Below are 19180 nucleotides of genomic sequence, written 5' to 3' on the forward strand. Positions count from 1 at the left end.
TGTATCTTTAGAATATTTGAGAGCCACCTTCCCCTGCTATATGCAATGCTCCATTACATAAACTACTGTGAGGCCAATATCTATAAAAACTATGCATTCTATTGCTGGTTTAACAAAATTTTAGACAGTTAAAACATTTAAATGGTTCTTTAGCTGCCTGGGAAATTACAAAGGAGCGTGATTGCAAATCAGTTGTGATTGGCTGCTAGTTTCTTCTTGGCACGAAAAAGTTCCATTCTCAGCAAGCACACATTTCAAAGCCGCACGTTGCCACAATTTTATTTGGTTGTACGGTATATTTCTCTCTTTCATTTGTTAATAAAAAAATGGGAAGAAATGTTCCTTCTGCAAATACTGTTCCACACCATTTTTAGAAAGTGTGACCACGGCGAAATCAAGTGAAAGTCTTGCGCCTTAAGTTTCAATGATTAACGTTTGGCCGTGTTATGTGGCAGGAAGCCAGAAACGTGGTCAATCATTTTATACCACCAGCTTTTGTACAACTGTTCCTGAAGGCATTGCCAGCAATCTGAAGTATTATGAAAAAAGCATATTGCAGCAGTTTTTTTTTGCAGGACCAAAAGCGTTGGCTAAAATTCCTTTGTACTTTGAGACCTGATCGACGAAAGCACGTTGGTTTCATTTAGGAAGGTCACAAGCATGAGCTGATCAGAGAGTCGGCATGGATTTGTGATGGGTCGGTCATGTCTGATTGAATTTTTTGAAGAGGTCACTAGCATAGAGGATAGGGGAATGTCAATGGATATTGTCTATATGGACTCCCGGAAGGCATTTAATAAGGTTCTGCAAAAGTGATTATTAGCAAAAATGAGAACACACAAAATCGGAGGTAACTTTGTGACATGGGTTGGTAATTGGTTGGGAGATAGGAGTCTGAGAGTAGGGATAAGGGAAATGTACTCTGGTGGGATGTGACATGTGGATCTGTACAGGAGCCTCAGCTTTTCACCATACATAACAATGACTTGGAGGAAGGAATAAAGTTTTGTATATCTAAGTTTGCAGATGACACTAAGTTAAGAGGCACAGTAAGTTTTGTAGATGGGAGCAGGAAGTTACAAAGGGGCATAGATTAAGTGAGTGGGCAAAACAGTGACAGAGGGAGTGAAATGTGGGCAAGTGTGAGGTGATCAACTTTGGATCCGAGTAAGACATATCAGAATATTTTCCTAATGGAGGAAGACTAGAAACTGTGAAGCAGCAAACAGTGTCTAGGTACACACATCACTAAAAGCTAGTAGACAGGTACAAAAAGCAATCAAAAAGGCTAATGGATTGTTGGCCTTTATCTCAAGAGGGCTAGAATACAAAGTTATGCTTCAGTTGTACAGAGCCTTGGTCGGACTCCATCTGGAGGCACCGCATCTCATGAAGGAGATACAGGCTTTGGAGTTGGTACAGTGCAGATTCACTAGAATTATACTGGGGCTTAAAGGGTTAAATTATGAGGACAGGCTGCATAAACTTGGCTTGTGTTTCCTTGTGTTTAGAAGGTTGAGGGTGATCTAATTGAGGTGTGTAAAATGAGAAAGAGATTTGATAGAGTAACTACAAAGAAGCTATTTCCTCTGGTGGGGGAATCCAGAACAAGGAGGCACAATATTAAAATTAGGGCTAGGCTATTCAGGAGTGAAATCAGGAAGCACTTTATCATGGTGTAGTGAAAATGTGAAATTGTGTTCTACAACAGGCTGAGAATCGTGGGTCGATTAAAAATTTTCAAAACTGAGATCGACAGATTTTTGTTGTGTAAGTGTATCAAGGGATTTGGATCAACGGCGGATAAATGAAATTGAGGTACAGATCAGCCATGATCTAATTGAATGGTGTAACAGGCTTGAGGGACTGAATGGACTACTCCTGTACTTATGTACATCATCCACTGCTTGGTTTGCTGAAAATATTTTGCTGCTGCTACAATCTGATAAATTTGCCAAAAACTTGAATTGTAGAAAGCTGCAGAATTGCAGGAGATTATCAGTACGGCTCCATAGATGCTTTGAAAACATCTTGGTTAAATTAGGACTTTGATGATTGCACAGTCACTGAAACATCAATTAAAATGTTGTTTTATTTTGCTGACAGTTAGTTGAGTGGAGGTGTTGATTTAATATGGAGCTACCAATAATTTGCTGTGTTGCACATCCTAATTTCAAGAAAAGAGGGTAGGATGATTTCCACGTTTGCACTTGGATTTCTAAAGTCCGTGTTCGAAGACCGGTGCCAGATCGCTGGCTTGGCTTTGAGATTGGCTTGACCTGGAATAAATCAGGCGTACCCATTTCTGTGCCAGAGTACCAACTGAGTACACTGGCATTGATTCCAAAACAAAAATAAACATCCATTCATCACTTGAAACATCCTACCAGTGACATCCATAAAAAGTTGAAGTATTTATGCAGTTGGAACCCTGTTTTTAATTACTGTCATCTTTATATAGAACTGGAAAAGGAAACACTGTCTGTTTTGCTGCAGCTCTGTATCTCATTAGCGAATTTAAAAAATGATAGTCGTTTCTGCTCATCTTTATTTGTTCCATTTAATTAAGTGTAAAACTTGAAGTTATTTTTACCAGAGTGACGTGCTGAATAAACTAAGTCAAAGAAATCCCAGTTTCTACAAATTAAACAGAGACTGGTTAAAAATGCGTATCGCAACGCAAAAGGTTTTAGTTCTCCCGGAATCGCTTGCCCCAACATTCCGGATATCCCGTACGTTTGTGTTTTGGGCATGTGCTCATCTGTGTCACATTCTGAGCATCATCGGCCTGTTCACGTTTCTTCCAACGAAAAGCAGGAAGTTTTTTTGTCCGAGTGTTCATTGTTTTTGGGATCAGTGATGGCCAAAACAAGTCAAGTGTCCCTGAGTATTGGTGCATCCATTTCATATCGTGCACTTAACTCATTGTTTGTAAATGCTTCAGATTAAGCATTTTACTTTACAGGAGTGCAGCTGACAATAGAGACTTCAATCTCCCCCTGTTTCTTGGACAAGTATAAACAGTAAGACCTTCAGGGAACAAATACCAACATAGGCCCGTAAAAACAGATCTCTATATTGCAGACTGGAGCCCAGTGTTTGCTGGATTATTAAAGGGGGAGATCAGGACATGGAAGTTGTTTTCCCCAGAAAGGGGCAAAACAACCCAGCCATATAAACAAAGAAAGGAGAAAGAACTTGCATTTATACAGTGCCGTTCATGACGTCCCAAAATGTTTCAACAGTCTATAAAGTACTTAAGAATTGTAGTCACTGTTGCAATTTGAGGAGACGTGCACAGCAAGATTCCACAAGCAGCAAGGAGATAAATGACAAAATAGTCTGTTTTAGTGGTGCTGGTTGCGGGATAAATGTTGGCCCCGAGACTGGAGAGCTCCCCTGCTCCTCCTCAAATTGAGTTATAAAATCTTATATATGCCCACTTGAGAGGGCAGATGGGTCCTCGGTTTAACATCTCATCCGAAAGAGAGCAGTGTCATTTGGCAGAAATTGGTGCGGCTCAAAGGCTGGTGTTTTTTTTCTTCACGTTGTGAGCAAGCGAATGGAATGTTTCCGCTGTGGAAGTATCATCACATCATTAAACACTTATTGCAATTGCATTTTAACTGTCACAATTATCTCCCGGCAGAAGCTATGAAGGGACCCAGCAAGTTGGTTGCTTTTCTCGTGTACAAGTAACATTTGTAACACTGACCTTTCACATAGTCGGTTCACCTAGTTTGAACCTACTGCTACTGTAACCTTAATTACCAACAGCTTTGCATGACAAAAATAAAAAGTCGGAGAATGGTTGCCATATGCATACTAACGGAACCAGCTTGACAGTGCTTATGTGAAACAGCTGTGCTACAGTAACATCGCTGCTGACGTGGCTGAGTTGATGAGAATCAACTTTGGGCCGATCCCTGCTTTGTGAGCTGCTGTTCCAAGTGAATAGAATCATTTGTGATGCTGTACCCGAGACACACAATAAACATTTTCATTTGATTCCACATTTTATGAGTGTGAAAATTATCAGTTTAATGCATCTTGTTGAATGTTAAAGAAATAAAGGTGAAGAAAATGTTGCATTACTTGTGTTGCCTTCCTACACTTCATTCTGGGACACTGGTAGGTGAACCTCAAATAAACCTGATATAATAAGAAATATAAATAATTGCTCTCTGTCACTGGACAATCTGTATGTGCAAAAATGATCAGGATCTAATAACTCGGTGCATTAGTACTGAAAGTACAATTCCTTATTTACACCATGCAATGACAGTTTTTTTTAACTGCATTGTGGCCCACTGTGTCACGTGATTACAAAGCAGTGAGAAAGTGCTTTCTGTGCTACTCATTGAGTGAGACAGTGCCAATTTAACAAGTCCTAACATAACAGTTGGAGTATTGGAAGGATGCAGCTATTCCACTCACCATGAATAAAAAAACTGTCCATCGCTAATGATGACAAACATTTTAAACCATCCAGTTGCAGAGGATGGAAAGTTACAGGTGAAAAGTTCAGACGTAAGTAGTGCAGTCAAACTTAGCAGTTGATGCTCTGAAGAGTCTAGTAGTAGAATGGCAGGACACATATGTCTGCATTTGTAAACGTATTATTGGCAGAGTGACTGTATTTGCTGTTATTTAACACATTGCTGATCTACGGTGCAGAAATATACTCCAGTTTCATGCAAAGCTGAAAAATGCTTTTCCTAACTGTAAGGTGTTCCGTTCCTTTCCACCTTACACTGGTTCTTGGACCTCGGAAATACAAGCACAAAATTGCACGCGACAAACAGGCTTTGGTCAGAAATGAGTGAGAGTCAATAAAGGACACAAGATTTCTCTCCCATTCTGAAATACAGATTGTACACATCATGATATATGCTGTGTAAAGGTGCACATGCTACCGTAGAAGCAGTGTTGACTGATCTTCAGATTCACAGTTACAAAAGCGTTGGACAATTATTGCCTCTCGAGGTTGCTGAGTGTTGCGAGCTGCTCTGAAGCTGTCCCAGGTACTGGAGAGTGTGTGCCTGGGACTATTACTGTTCTCTAACAAGGGGAGGACCAAAAGCAATACTCTACCATTGTACCTGATTCAGACCAATAAGTGTACTGTCAGCAACATAAAATTATCTTGCACCACCCTGTAGCACTCGACATGTTCCCTTGCACAAATCAGTCCCCTACCTCTCAGCCAAAAGAAAGAAAATGCAAAAATGAACAACTAAACAATTCCATGTCCAGCGATTGCATTGAACATTATATACTCAGGAATTTAAAACTCGAATGATCTATAAGTAGTCTTGTTTCTTCCCTATTTCTCTTCTCTCCTCCCCCCTCCCACCCCTCCCAGCCCAAACAAATTCTTGCCTTTTATCACCTGCAGCTATCATTGGGTTAGAGGGTGTCCAGGTTATTACCACCCAGACCTCTATTAATGCCATCCTGGAGTCAGCGCAAAAATAGTGTTTATTAAATTGTTTTCCATGTTTCCCTCCCCCTTCCATCCCAAATCATACTGTTAACGTGTTTTGTCGAGGCCAAGCCAAGATCAGAAACTCAGTGATGTTCATGGTTGGAATCTGCTTCATGATATGTTGGTGCCAAACCTGGTTCAACAGCACAAAGCTTAAATCAGCTCAGTACTTTGATGGTGGACAAGGGAAGTGTTGACTCATCTCTTCAAATCGTTTAGTTTGAGAGGGGAATGAGGATGATACACCTAAGATTACAGATCAAGGTCTCGTCTTTGGGGAAAAAAAAGAAACCTGATTACATGAGAGACTGAGCAGGAAATGAGCTCATAGTTCCTGGGGTCAGAAGATCAAAGCAAGACTTGTCGGAATGCAGAATAAGTTTTCGAAATACAAATGATGAAGCTGTAACAGGAGCAGGCGAAAACAAACTCAGTCATAAAGGAATAAGGCACAAAATGAGTGGGGACGCAGCATTTTTTTCTTGTACGTTATCAATATGCAGATTAGAGCTCATTCTAAAAAATATTTTGTCTGAAATGACCTAGCCATGTGATGAGAGAATTACACTGTACTTCTGATGGCTGGAACTGACAGGCAACGTAAATAGCGGCCAACTGGATAAAAGTGGATTGTGGCATGACAAAGCAGTACACGTTCAATTGACAATTGGATTAGTATTTTGACACCATTTTTTAAAAAAATCTCATCACGAGCTGTATTTCCAGCCCTTGTAATGTCACAAGGAAACCCCAAACGTACCAAGTACTTTGTATTGCCCATCCCTTTATCCCGCAACCAGCACCACTAATCGACACATATTTGCATTACTTTTATTGACTGACTTTTAGCTCTGTGCAACAGTAGATCTTTATTTGTGGGGGGGAGGGTGGGGGGGTTGCTATTTGCGTTGCCTGTCAGTTCCAGCCATCAGAAGTACAGTGTAATTCTCTCATCACATGGCTAGATCATTTCAGACAAAGTATTTTTTAGAATGAGCTTGAATCTGCATATTGATAACGTACAAGAAAAAATGCTGCATCCCCACTCATTTTGTGCCTTATTCCTTTATGACTGAGTTTGTTTTCGCCTGCTCCTGTTACAGCTTCATCATCCATCAAGAACAAAGAAATACCAAAAAGTAAGCGGCCAGCGTCAGCAAGCAGCAGCTCAAACCAGATTCAGTAATAAAGACTTGGTCTATATTATAAGCAATTTCAAAAGCCTGGCAGCGAGATCTCAGGGTTTTTCTAATGTTGCTTGAGCTCTACTGTTGTGGTTCATGATGCCTTCAGACCATGACTCAGTTACTGCCTTGTACCATAATGCTAGTATCTGTTTGGCCACAGGACCAATATTGCATTGTGGCAACACTTGTTAAATAACTACAAGGGGCATGGTAAGAATGCAGACAGTCTGGGATAGGAGAGAAAGATAGTTAAAAATGAGGAAATAAAAATAGTGCTGTGTAGAAAGCTATTATTTCGTTGCTTAGCAACAAATAATATTTTTTATTCCTGTTGGAAATGGAAACTGAGAATAATTGGCAGCTGAGGCAGGTTTCCAATTCACTTACTGTGCTGTTATGTGGGAAGTATACAGTAATATTTAAGTTGTCCTGGTGGGAGAAAGTTAGGGCTTACTTGAAAGGATTGTTTTTTTCTGTATCCAATTTTCCTTCGATTTAATCTGAGCCTCATAAGGTCCTTCTGTATGTATACGAGTTAGGATATGGGGCAGCATTGTCCAGTCCTACTTTCAGCGCACGGTCAACTCTTGTGACTCAAGTGAGTCCTCCCTCCTCTCCCCCTCTATGGAACCTTCAGCCACCATGATCTTATACATGGAGATCATTCAAGCCCTTCCATTGCATGACAAGGAGTTCTCAGCCATAAAGGAGAGTTCTTTGGTTACATGTCCTCTCCCCCACTGCCAAAAGTCTCTGCAAAACCAACCTCTTCAACTGCACATTTAATCACCTTCCCTAACTTGTCTCCAGCTTCCTGCTCAGTGTCCTCCAATTCCCCAGTAAAACATCTTGGGGCGTTTCTTTACTTGAAAGGTGGTTGCATAAGTGCAAGTTCTTGTTGTAGAATAGGTATAGTTCCATGTTCAAAAATCATTGCAGGAATCTGATAATAAAAGCAACAGGGTGCTAATCATCCATTGTTTATATCTTAGATTAGATATTTCCCTATTTCTGTGTAGGTGCCAGTCATCATGAAAGAAAATCGGTTAATTTTAACATAAATGTCATTAGTTACTCTGAATACACGTTTGGAATGAGTGTATGTTTTGGTCTGAAAATGAACTATATCAGAATTTTGTTCGATAGGCTCAGATAAACTCTAGTTTTATGATCTTTAGAGGGGCAGATGAAGGAAAGAAATGTTTAATGTGGTCAACTTTCCCCTTTGCCACTGGCGAGGAAATAGCTGGCTGCTTCCAGCTCAAGATCAGATTGGTTTGCAGGCGATTGCCTCTGAGGTTTATTTATTTATTCACAGCTAACAGTAAAACTGGTACTGTCTAACTCCAAGCTACTTTGCCAGTGTCCTGTATTCATATTGAACTGGCAGAGGTCTCACTAATTATAGAGTTAGGAAGGGAAGGAAAAGTGAAGTGGCTGTATAATCTTGCATGTTACTTGTGGCCAGGAACAATGGAATGAGACACCATTCAGAGTCGGATGATGTAAAGAAAGAAAGAAGGAACTTGCATTTATATGGTGCATTTCATGACTTCAGAACATCCGAAAGTGCTTCACAGCCAATTAAGTACTTTTTGAAATGTCATCACTGTTGTAATATAGGGATAATGTCACAGTTTTAGGGGTTAAGCTTTAAGAAAGATTTTAATTAGTCATATTTTCTGCTCCTAAAAGCTAAATAATCTGATCAAAACATAATTTAGAACCTTTACTTATTATCAAATTCCTTTCCCCGGAAGCTTTTAGCACAGACTGTTCAAGGAACTGGCTTGATTTTTAAAAAAACTCCCCTCCTGTTCATCCCCAAACCCCCCCTACTCCTTGAATGAGATTTGAGTGCTGAATGTTCCAAAAAGACTGTCACAAGCCACTCCATGTACCGTTTTAGGTCGAAAATCACTAAACCGCCCTCTCTGGCTCATTTGGTTATTCCCCTGCTCAGTGTAGAAATGAACTATGATGTGGAGATGCGCGGTGATGGACTGGGGTGGACAAATGTAAGGAGTCTTACAACACCAGGTTATAGTCCAACAGCTTTAGTTGAAATCACAAGCTTTCAGAGGCTTCCTCCTTCATCAGTCACCTGACGAAGGAGGAAGCCTCTGAAAGCTTGTGATTTTCAAATAAAGCTGTTGGACTATAACCTGGTGTTGTAAGACTCCTTAGAAATGAACGACACACAGGAAGAAATTTGCAGTATGAGCTGAGTTAGCTGAGCTCAGCTGGAGTAATCATGCTCTAAGTAATCTAAGATATAAACAATGGATGATTAGCACCCTGTTGCTTTTATTGCAAAAGTGCTCCAAGGCAGGGAGAGGAAAATCTAACCAGGATTTACGCTGATGTTCGCTGTCCAGTAACCCCAGCTGGTAAGTGCGCATATAGTGTCAGTCATTCAGGCCCTTGCAGTTAAGTAGCTGACTGATATTCCTTGTGTCAACCCATCCATCGTGAACGGTTGACTTCATAGCACAGGAGAAAACCTATTACCAATAGTATGGTAACCCAACAAGAGTCTAAGCCCTGAGGTGAAGAAGAGAGAAAATTGGAGGGAAAAGACCTCAATTAGACTGGATTATATGCTTTCAAATTGCACCAAATAATCGGTAGTGCTGCAGCACTGAGTTTTTTTTAATTCGTTCATGCGATGTGGGCGTCGCTGGCAAGGCCAGCATTTATTGCCCATTCCTAATTAGGCAATCAGGGATGGGCAATAAATGCCAGCCTCGCCAGTGACGCCCACATTCCCTGAACGAATAAAAAAAATTGCCCTTGAGAGGGTGGTGATGAGCCGCCTTCTTGAACCGCTGCAGTCCGTGTGGTGAAGGTTCTCCCATAGTGCTGTTAGGTAGGGAGTTCCAGGATTTTGACGCACGACAATGAAGGAACGGCAATATATTTCCAAGTCGGGATGGTGTGTGACTTGGAGGGGAACGTGCAGGTGGTGGTGTTCCCATGTGCTTGCTGCCCTTGTCCTTCTAGGTGGTAAAGATCATGGGTTTGGGAGTGCTGTCAAAGAAGCCTTGGCGAGTTGCTGCAGTGCATCCTATAGATGGTACACACTGCAGCCACAATGCACCGGTGGTGAAGGGAGTGAATGTTTAGGGTGGTGAATGGGGTGCCAATCAAGCGGGCTGCTTTGTCCTGGATGGTGTCGAGCTTCTTGAGTGTTGTTGGAGCTGCACTGATCCAGGCAAGTGGAAAGTATTCCATCACACTGCAGACATGTGCCTTGTAGATGGTGGAAAGGCTTTGGGGAGTCAGGAGGTGAGTCACTCGCCGCAGAATACCCAGCCTCTGACCTGCTCTTGTAGTCACAGTATTTATATGGCTGGTCCAGTTAAGTTTCTGGTCAATGGTGACCCCCAGGATGTTGATGTTGGGGGATTCGGCGATGGTAATGCCGTTGAATGTCGTGGGGAGGTGGTTAGACTCTCTCTTGAAGGAGATGGTCATTGCCTGGCACTTGTCTGGCGCGAATATTACCTGCCACTTATCAACCCAAGCCTCGACGTTGTTCAGGTCTTGCCGAATGCGGGCACGGACTGCTTCATTATCTGAGGGGTTGCGAATGAAACTGAACACTGTGCAATCATCAGCGAACATCCCCATTTCTGACCTTATGATGGAGAGAAGGTCATTGATGATGTAGCTGAAGATGGTTGGGCCTAGGACACTGCCCTGAGGAACTCCTGCAGCAGTGTCCTGGTTATCTGAACTTCAAAAAGTTGTTAGCAATTTTATTTAAGATAATAAAGCTGAGTTAACCTTCCAAGTGCATGGTTTTAAAGAAAGGCAGGCTTCAAGCCCTAAGGATTGAACCCGATCTTTGATAATTAATAGAATGCATTCTTACAATATTGATCTATTTGTATTTCAGGATCATCTTTTGCTGCCGGCTAGCAGCCATAACAAGACCACCAGACCGAAAATGTCTCTTGTACTACCAGCAATGAATGTTGATGGTAAGTACTCCTTTTATGGCTGCTGAACACCTGACTGGAGGATTAATATGGTGCAGAACTATCCAGTCATTATTACTCATGAATGTATAATGCACAGATAGACAGCAATAACACATGTTTTAGGGAAAACCTGAAGCAAGTGAATGTGTGTAGGGCCCTTGGACAAGATAGAGCAGACAGGAGAATTTTCAAAGAAAAGATGAGTGGCAATACAATAATTACTGTTAATACCTTCAGGTGGCCTGTAAATTTCCTCTGCTATACCTGAGAAAGGGATGATATTTGTCCTGTCACTCAAAAGAAGATTAAGTCAGGATTCCAGGGATTATGGACTAGTTAACGAAACACAAGTGGAGATAGTGCTTCAAAACATGACTTTGGATGCTGTCAATCTTTACCTAAAGAGCACAGAGATCATAAATCAGCATGCCTCACTTTTGAGGCAATAACTAAATTGGTGAACGAGAGCAGACCAGAGGATGTACAATAATAGAATTGTTAGAACTCATGTGTTAAGATTTTGGCCCAAGGAATTACTGGCAAATTAACTAAATGATTTGATTTAGCGTTCGAAAGCAGAAAGTCATGATAAGTGGAGATGGATTCAGCTGGAAGGTGGTGAGGGATGGAGTTATGCAGGGATGAATTCCAGGCCAGCTGTTCTTTTTTTGTGTGTGTTTGTGTCTCTTTCTATCAAACATAGTAAGAATGAGTTCCTCATTTTAAGTACCAAGTTATGAAAAATCAGATCACAGAAAAGCAGCAGTTGGACTAAGCGAAGCTAACTGAAGTCCTGTACAATTAATGAAAAAGCTTGACAAAGAAAATGATAAGTCACTGAGCTGCTCTACAAAGAGTTCAACGTGCCCCAGACTCTGTGATGTGGGTTTGGGAGAGACACCCAATTGAGAGGGAAGCAGAGGAAGATGAAGATGTCGTTCTTGAGGGAGCAGAGAGAGTTACCCAATTCAAGGGGGAAGAGAGATTGTAGGGGACACAAAAGGCAGAAAAGAGACTCTATTGAGGTGGAGTGAGAGGAGAAAGAGACCCACAGGAATGTCCATACGTACATACATAAAAATACCCTCTCACTTCACTCACTCCACTCACTCAGTCTCTCGCCCTCTTTTGAGTCGGAAGGTTAATGACGAAAGAGAAAGAGACATGAACCCCTTTGCTGAGAGGGCTCCATTTATCAATTACTTTTCTCAGAGCTGCTGCGTCTGTCAGCAGGAGGACGACGGGGTCAAGATCTGCAGCTAGGTACAGGCCGGGGTTATTTGTGGGGTTGTGGATCCAGGGGGTGGCTTCAGCCCCAGTACCAAATAGGTGAGAGATGCCTGGGCTCGGAATAGAGCAGCACTGCCCAGGTCAAGTATGACCAGAGAGAGAGGAAGTCGTGAGACAAGTGTGGGAGAAGTGCTTCAGTTCTGAGTACTAAAGACCTCACTTTTTGTCCTAGACACAGTGATGTAGAGATGACAACAATATGATGTGTGTGTTGGGCATACAGAAAGAAAGGAAATGAGGGAATTAAAGAGCAGGGAGAAAGATCTGTTTTAAATTCTGCCTGTGAGCAGCTCCGTGGGAGATGATTAGGAAATGATGATGAAGAGGATAAACCAAATATTCCCATGATACTGGGCTGTGACAAATTTGAGAAAGATGGACAAATTAAGTAGGCCGACGGACATCAGATGGATTTTAATGGGGTAGATGGAAGAATAAACACATTGAAACAGGGACAAAGATACATGTGCACACAATGGTAGAATATCCATTCTCTTAAGGGAAAAGTTGAGGGATTGATAACTGAACAATTGTTGAAAGAATCTCGTCAGTATGGAGCTGCTAACAACAAAACTGATCAAGTATTGGGATGTACTTCAAGACTATTTAAGTAAAAGCTCAAAGAAGTTCTTTTAATTGTCTTTTGTTAATGTTGAGCCTACATTTGAAAAATGAGTAGATTTTATGATGTGGAACTCTCAGCCCACATCTCCTGTGGATCACACTGATGGCTGCGCTTGAATTCGTGATACGCACTCGCGGTGTGCAAAGCTGTGCCCTTGGTGTGCTAATTTGTAAAATCTAGCACTTTGTGTCCTGAGAGGATCCAGGTTTTCAATTGCTAAGGCAAATGCATGATGTGAATACAGGTAAGGTGCATTTTGAGCACAGAACTCAAAATTGCAAGTACAAAATTAATGAGGCTCACATAAAACGGGCTTAAAAGAAGCTATCCCACAGAATGTTAGATCAATGGAACAGATTCCCAGCAAATACTGTGCAGATTAACTCTGGATAACTAAGAATGGAATACACAGTCATGAGAATAATTACAGCCAGGGATGATCAAATACTGTGTGGAATAAGATGGTTCTTGACCTGGCATCAAACAAGTGTCAAGTCAGTGAAGGCAAATGACCAAGGCCAAACAATAATAATGAGAAATATTAAGTTGGATAGGTATTCTGGAATTTTACCTTTTGAGAGGAAGGGAATTGGAAAAGTTTGCTTTGGAGAGGAAGAAAGAGAGCAAAAGAATTGTACCTTTACAAAATAAATTCCAGCGGTGGGAGCTGCTTGTTTTAGGAAGTTGTTCAGAATAACTCCGTGTTAACAGTTATCAGTTACACTATTTAGCTTCGTTGAACCTGTTATAAAGTACAATTCACTGTAATGCATCCAGTTTCAGGCGTGACTTATGCAAGGAATGATTGACAACTTGCTGAAGATGGAAGCTTTTATTTTTAACAGGAGAAGTGTTCTTTGACCAAAAAAAAATCTTATCGTCTTGGTGTTCAAAATGTCTGTCAGTGACTCTTCTTTTGTTCATCTCAATGGAATTCCTTACCTCTATTATCCTTGTGGCGAAAAGGCTGCCTCTTTTCTCTTCTCCGATTAAAGTCATGCTGTATACATGCTGCCCTCCCAGACCTGATCATCTATGGCAGCTTGTGCAATGTTATGGAGGAGCTGTGAGTTACGGATCTGTCCCATAAATGGAATAAAATGGATCTGGCACATGTCCTTTGCATTCTTTTTTGTTTATGCCACATCTTTGGTAAATAAAGTGTGAACTATTTGTTTTAAATGTCAACCACATAGATGCACAGATTGCAGACTTAGTCCGGTCAGGTCACAGTGCTCCATTTTCTTCTCGGGCTGCCATCTGTTTGCAATTATAACATCTTCTCTGTGAACTGGGAAACATTTTACTGGGTGAATTTGTTTCTTAAACGTTGGTAAGGGGCCATTGTCCATTCTGTATTGTACAGGATACCGCATAGGATGAAAAGAATCAAAGAGATGATGTGATAAATTAGAAAGTAGTGGTGACGTGACACTCAGCTGGGATTCTACAATTCAGTGGGAGGCAGGCAAGATAACACAGTGAATTCCATAGTTCAGGTTCCTGGGAAAGAATGAGTTGGAGGACGAACTGCATCATGAGTCACAGTGGTTATTTCCTGTTCCATGGCTTGCAATACTTGACTGTGACTGTTTCCTCAGTCACTCTTAGCCTGCTACCAGCAGATATCTACTGTATTCAAAAGAGCTTCAAGATTTACAGCAGCACAAATGTTAATAACTTCTGATAAAATGGAATCCTTGGACACTGTTTGTTGTTTTTGGATTCACTTTCCTGCAAGTTCTTCGCCAAGCCTGTATAAAATTTGCTGTAAGGCTACATTTCCTCCTCAAGTCTTTGCCCCCCCGCCACCCACCCCCCTCTGCCTATGAGCCAAGGATTTGCTTTTGTTCTTATTGCTCATTGCCTGCTGGTTGCTGTAGGCTACAACACACGGGGAGATGGTAGAGGGAAGGATTTTGTTTTTGTTCAGCTGTTTTGCACATTCACAGTCAGTTTTGTTTCTCATTGGATTTATGATGGTGTAGTCGGATTTCTTAGGAAGAAAAAATTCTTCTTTTGCACCATTTATTTCTGCCTATGTCCATTGGGTTCATTCATTAGACTGAAAGGTTTTAGGCTGAGAATGCATCTGCCTCCAATTTAAATTATTCTTTTGGAAGTAATCCAAATGAAGCTCCAGACAGATCTAGGGTTTGTCCAATTTATTTTTGGAATGAAACATTTGTTCAAGTTGCATTATTTGCATAAAGTATCCCTTTTACGCCTGTACATGTTGTAATTGAAAACCGATGTTCCATTATAATGGGCCATGATCTGGTCAGGATGAAGGAGGGCGCAACTTAAATAGACAAACAGGGATGGAGAATTGAAGAATAGACAAGAAAAATTTTCAGATCCCAACAAAAATGTTTCAGCCATCAGCAAACTGCAAGCCTTCAACCTAGGGCTGAAGAGCATAGCGTTTCATCACAAATGTCCCTGTGATTACTAAATAAAAGCAGAGAGCTTTCTGACTGTTATCAGTTGAATACCCAGATTGATACAACAATAGTTATCTCGAAGTGATTGTATGGCTGTAATCGGGGGATTCCCATGTTATAAACAAGAATAAAGCTTAGGCAGTTTATTATAACTATCTCCTGAACCCAACGACCGACCGTAGCTTGTTAGTCTTATTACTCCCTGGTATAGTTTTTTTTTCCCAATCATGTAACATTGCATTTTTGGGGCTCTAAATGTAGTTCACTGTGTCATTTTCAATAGAGTTATATGTTAAGCAGTTTAAATGTGTAATTAAATAACATGGTCAGTTGACTCTGATGTCGAATTCAGGAACTCAGGTTAAGAATATCTTGTAGTAGTAATGGTCTGTCCATAAATGTCTTTTGGACACTGTGTAAAGGTTGCATTGGCCTCAATATTAGTATACAAATACTAAACATGTTCATGTGAAATTCCTTTCACTACTGTCTTGAGAGGTGTACACAAAAATAGTACCAGAACTGAGACATTATAACTATTGAACAGGCTGGGGCTATTTTCTCTGGAAAAGAGAAGGCTGAGGGGTGACCTAACAGAGGTCTTGAAAATTATGAAGGGGTTTGATAGGGCAGATGTGGAGAAGATGTTTCCACTTGTGGGGTAGTTGAAAACTTGGGGTCATAAATATAAGATAGTCACGAACAAATCCAATAAGGAATTCAGGAGAAACTTCTTTACCCAGAGAGTGGCTAGAATGCGGACATTACTACCACGTAGAGTAGTTGAGGCAAATAGCATAGATGGATTTAAATGGAAGCTAGATAAGTACATGAGGGAGAAAGTAATAGAAGGATATGCTGGTAGTTAGATGAGGCACGGTGGGAGGAGGCTCATGTGAAGCATTAACACCGCCATACCCCAGTTGAGCCGAATGGCCTGTTTCTGTGCTGTAATTTCTCTGTAACTATATAAACAGGTGAACACCTCTGCTAAACAAAGGAATTTAATTTGAACGTCTAAAACATTTGCACATGATTATAATCCATGTCATTTCAAGGCCACGGTGTTGATCAATTTGTGCTAATGACATGTAATGGCACAACAGCAATACTGTACAAAGCTTTTTACTTTGTTGACAGTGCAGGTGCTTTCTGTAGTGTCAAACTGGAACGTTAGCTATGCATTAGGCAATTGGACACATGGCCACGCAGGTTAAAATAGTTTCTGCCAGTCATTCAGAATTATTTGATTTAGTATCGGGACCATGCAAAAGACCAGCAATTGCTGGCACTTGCTGAAACAAGCTGCTTCACCTTGCTGCAACTTTATTTGTGTATTGTTAATGTAAGTGAGATTCTGGCACACAAGTTTCAATTAACTCCACCAAAAAACATGAATTAACTTTGTGCAAGAACTGAAGACATTTCATCTGCATCCATTGCCCAGTATCGAACACTTTTGTGGTTTTCCAAGCAATTTGCCAAGTCTTTCTGGTGTATTTCTAATCTCTAACCCTCAAGACATTAAATACTCTAAAATGGCATGTTGGGGAAAGGGGAGGAAGGATGTTAAAACAGCACAAATGCAGTGATGAGGAGGTTACGATCTTGTTGAGCTTAACAGTGATAATTGAGGCTGCTTTTCAAAAATACCAAAATATAATTTATGAAAGTTTTTTTTTTGTTAAGCTATATATTTTAGTCCCTTTTGTCTGGCTATCTCTGCATGTTTTTACTGTGCATTTCAGTAATATTTTATGTTACAGGAACCTGGTCAGAAGGATTATTTTATCATCTGTGAGTTAAACTCCCGTGGTGTTGTTGATAACTTGGTTGATGCACTATTTCATAACGAGACAAATGTTACACCTTATAATGCACAACATATTATTCTCCCACTAAAGGTGTAGCAAGTATTTAATCTGGCTTGTCCCTTTAGACCACTAAATCAAATTACTGTAAATAGACTCATTTTAAGGTAAATTAGAGACTAATTGTTATAGAGAGAAATTTGCAGATTAGCATTTGATTGTAAATTCCATGCTCCAGGTTAGAAGAAACCTGCTTGAAATGACTGATTATTTCTTTTGTAATATCGCATTCACGCTTTGAAGCATGGTGGACTCCAAATTTTATTTATAGAAGCAGTGTTCCTAGAAATGCGGCTTATTTTGTTTTTGATGATGCAACTTCTTTTTCAGGACTCTGCCAGAGTTGTGGGGTGTTGTCTAAGAGCAGCCTGGTGTAATATTCCCATCCTATCCTGTCAGGAGGAAAGGATGGAAGAATTAGGCAAAGTTGAATCAGGCTGCTCTTAGGAAACTTGCTGATTGCCCACAGTGAGATTGCTCATTGGTTGCTATAGCGTGTCATGTCCCTACCACTCCACGGGATAATGTGTTTGAATTCATTGTTTGTATCTTTGGCGGTGGGATTCTCGGGATAATTATTCTTTCATCTGTTTGCGGGGAGGGAGGAGGAGGGGAGGAAGGGGAAGCTGGTGGTTACGAGGTCCAATATGAAGAGATCTAACAGATAATCTAAGTTAAATGGAATTTTATAACTTTGAACTGTTAACCTGCTTAAGTTTATTTTATATATTCAGATGAGTACAAGCTTTTTATCTAATTCTCCTTGTAATTTGTTTTACTTGCAACCGAGACTAGCACTGCTATATTGAAAATTTATTAAATAGTAAAAATACTCAATTGGAGGAGGGCCAATTTCAATGGGATGAAAACAGATCTGGCCTGGGTAAATTGGAATCAATTTACAGGCAAAACTGTAATTGAACAGTGGGTGGCCTTTAAGGAGGAGATGGTTCAGGTACAGTCTAGGCACATTCCCACGAGGCAGAAAGGTAGAGCAACTAAAGCCAGAGCTCCCTGGATGACAAAAGAGATAGTGAGATAGTCAGGTTGATAACACAAGTGAACATCAGGCAGAATATAGGAAGTTCAGAGGGGAAGTGAAAAAGGAAATAAGAGGGGCAAAGAGAGAGTATGAGAATAGACAGGCAGCCAACATAAAAGGGAATCCATAAGTCTTCTACAGGCATGTGAACAGTACACGGGTAGTAAGAGGAGGGTTGGGCCGATTAGGGACCAAAGGAGATCTATTCATGGAGGCAGAGGGGATCGAAGAAGATGCTGCCAGAGTCTTAGTAAAGGAAGATATAGTTGAGACACTGGATGGGCTAAAAATTGATAAAGCAGAGGTACTTGAAAGGCTAGCTGTACTTAAAGTAGATAAGTCACCCGGTCCGAATGGGATGCATCCTAGGTTGCTGAGGGAAGTAAGGGTGGAAATTGCAGAGGCACTGGCCATAATCTTCCAAACATCCTTCGATACGGGGTGGGGGTGGTGCCAGAGGACTGGAGAATTGCAAATGTTGCACCCTTGTTCAAAAAAGGGTGTAAGGATAAACCCAGCAATTATAGGCCAGTCAGTTTAACCTCAGTGGTGGGGAAACTTTTGGAAACAATAATCCGGAACAGAATTAACAGTCACTTGGACGAGTGTGGATTGATTGGGGAAAGCCAGCATGGATTTGTTAAAGGCAAATCGTGTTTAACTAACCTGATAGAGTTTTTTGATGAGGTAACAGAGAGGGTAGATGAGGTCAATGCAGTTGATGCGGTGTATATGGACTTTCAAAAGGCGTTTGATAAAGTGCCGCACAGTAGGCTTATCATCAAGATTGCAGCCCATGGAATAAAGGGGGCAGTGACAATACGGATACAGAATTGGCTAAGGGACAGGAAACAGAGAGTAGTGGTGAACTGTTGTTTTTCGGACTGGAGGGAGGTGTACAGTCGTGTTCCCCAGGGGTCGGTGCTGGGACCACTGCTTTTCTTGATATATATTAGTGACTTGGACTGAGGTGTACAGGGCACAATTTCAAAATTTGCAGATGACACAAAACTTGGAAGGGTAGTGAACAATGAGGAGGATAGTGATAGACTTCAAGAGGATATAGACAGGCTGGTGGCATGGGCGGACACGTGGCAGATGAAATTTAATGCAGAAAAATGCGAAGTGATTCATTTCAGTAGGAAGAATGAAGAGAGGCAATATGAACTAGAGGGCATAACTCTAAAAGGGGCACAGGAACAGAGAGATCTGGGTGCACATGTGCACAAATCGTTGAAGGTGCAGGG

At 41.0% G+C, this 19180-nt stretch overlaps 1 protein-coding gene across 2 annotated transcripts in view; it reads left to right on the forward strand.

The window, feature by feature from the left end:
- Positions 1 to 19180, forward strand: part of atf6 (activating transcription factor 6) — a 331264-nt gene that overhangs the window by 209079 nt on the left and 103005 nt on the right. For both annotated transcript variants that reach the window (XM_067990768.1, XM_067990770.1), the window contains exon 15: positions 10577 to 10661. In XM_067990768.1, the coding sequence (XP_067846869.1) occupies positions 10577 to 10661 (85 nt within the window). The remainder of the gene's footprint in view (positions 1 to 10576; positions 10662 to 19180) is intronic.

This window comes from Heptranchias perlo, chromosome 9 (genome assembly GCF_035084215.1).
Source record: "Heptranchias perlo isolate sHepPer1 chromosome 9, sHepPer1.hap1, whole genome shotgun sequence".
NCBI classification, from domain to species: domain Eukaryota; kingdom Metazoa; phylum Chordata; class Chondrichthyes; order Hexanchiformes; family Hexanchidae; genus Heptranchias; species Heptranchias perlo.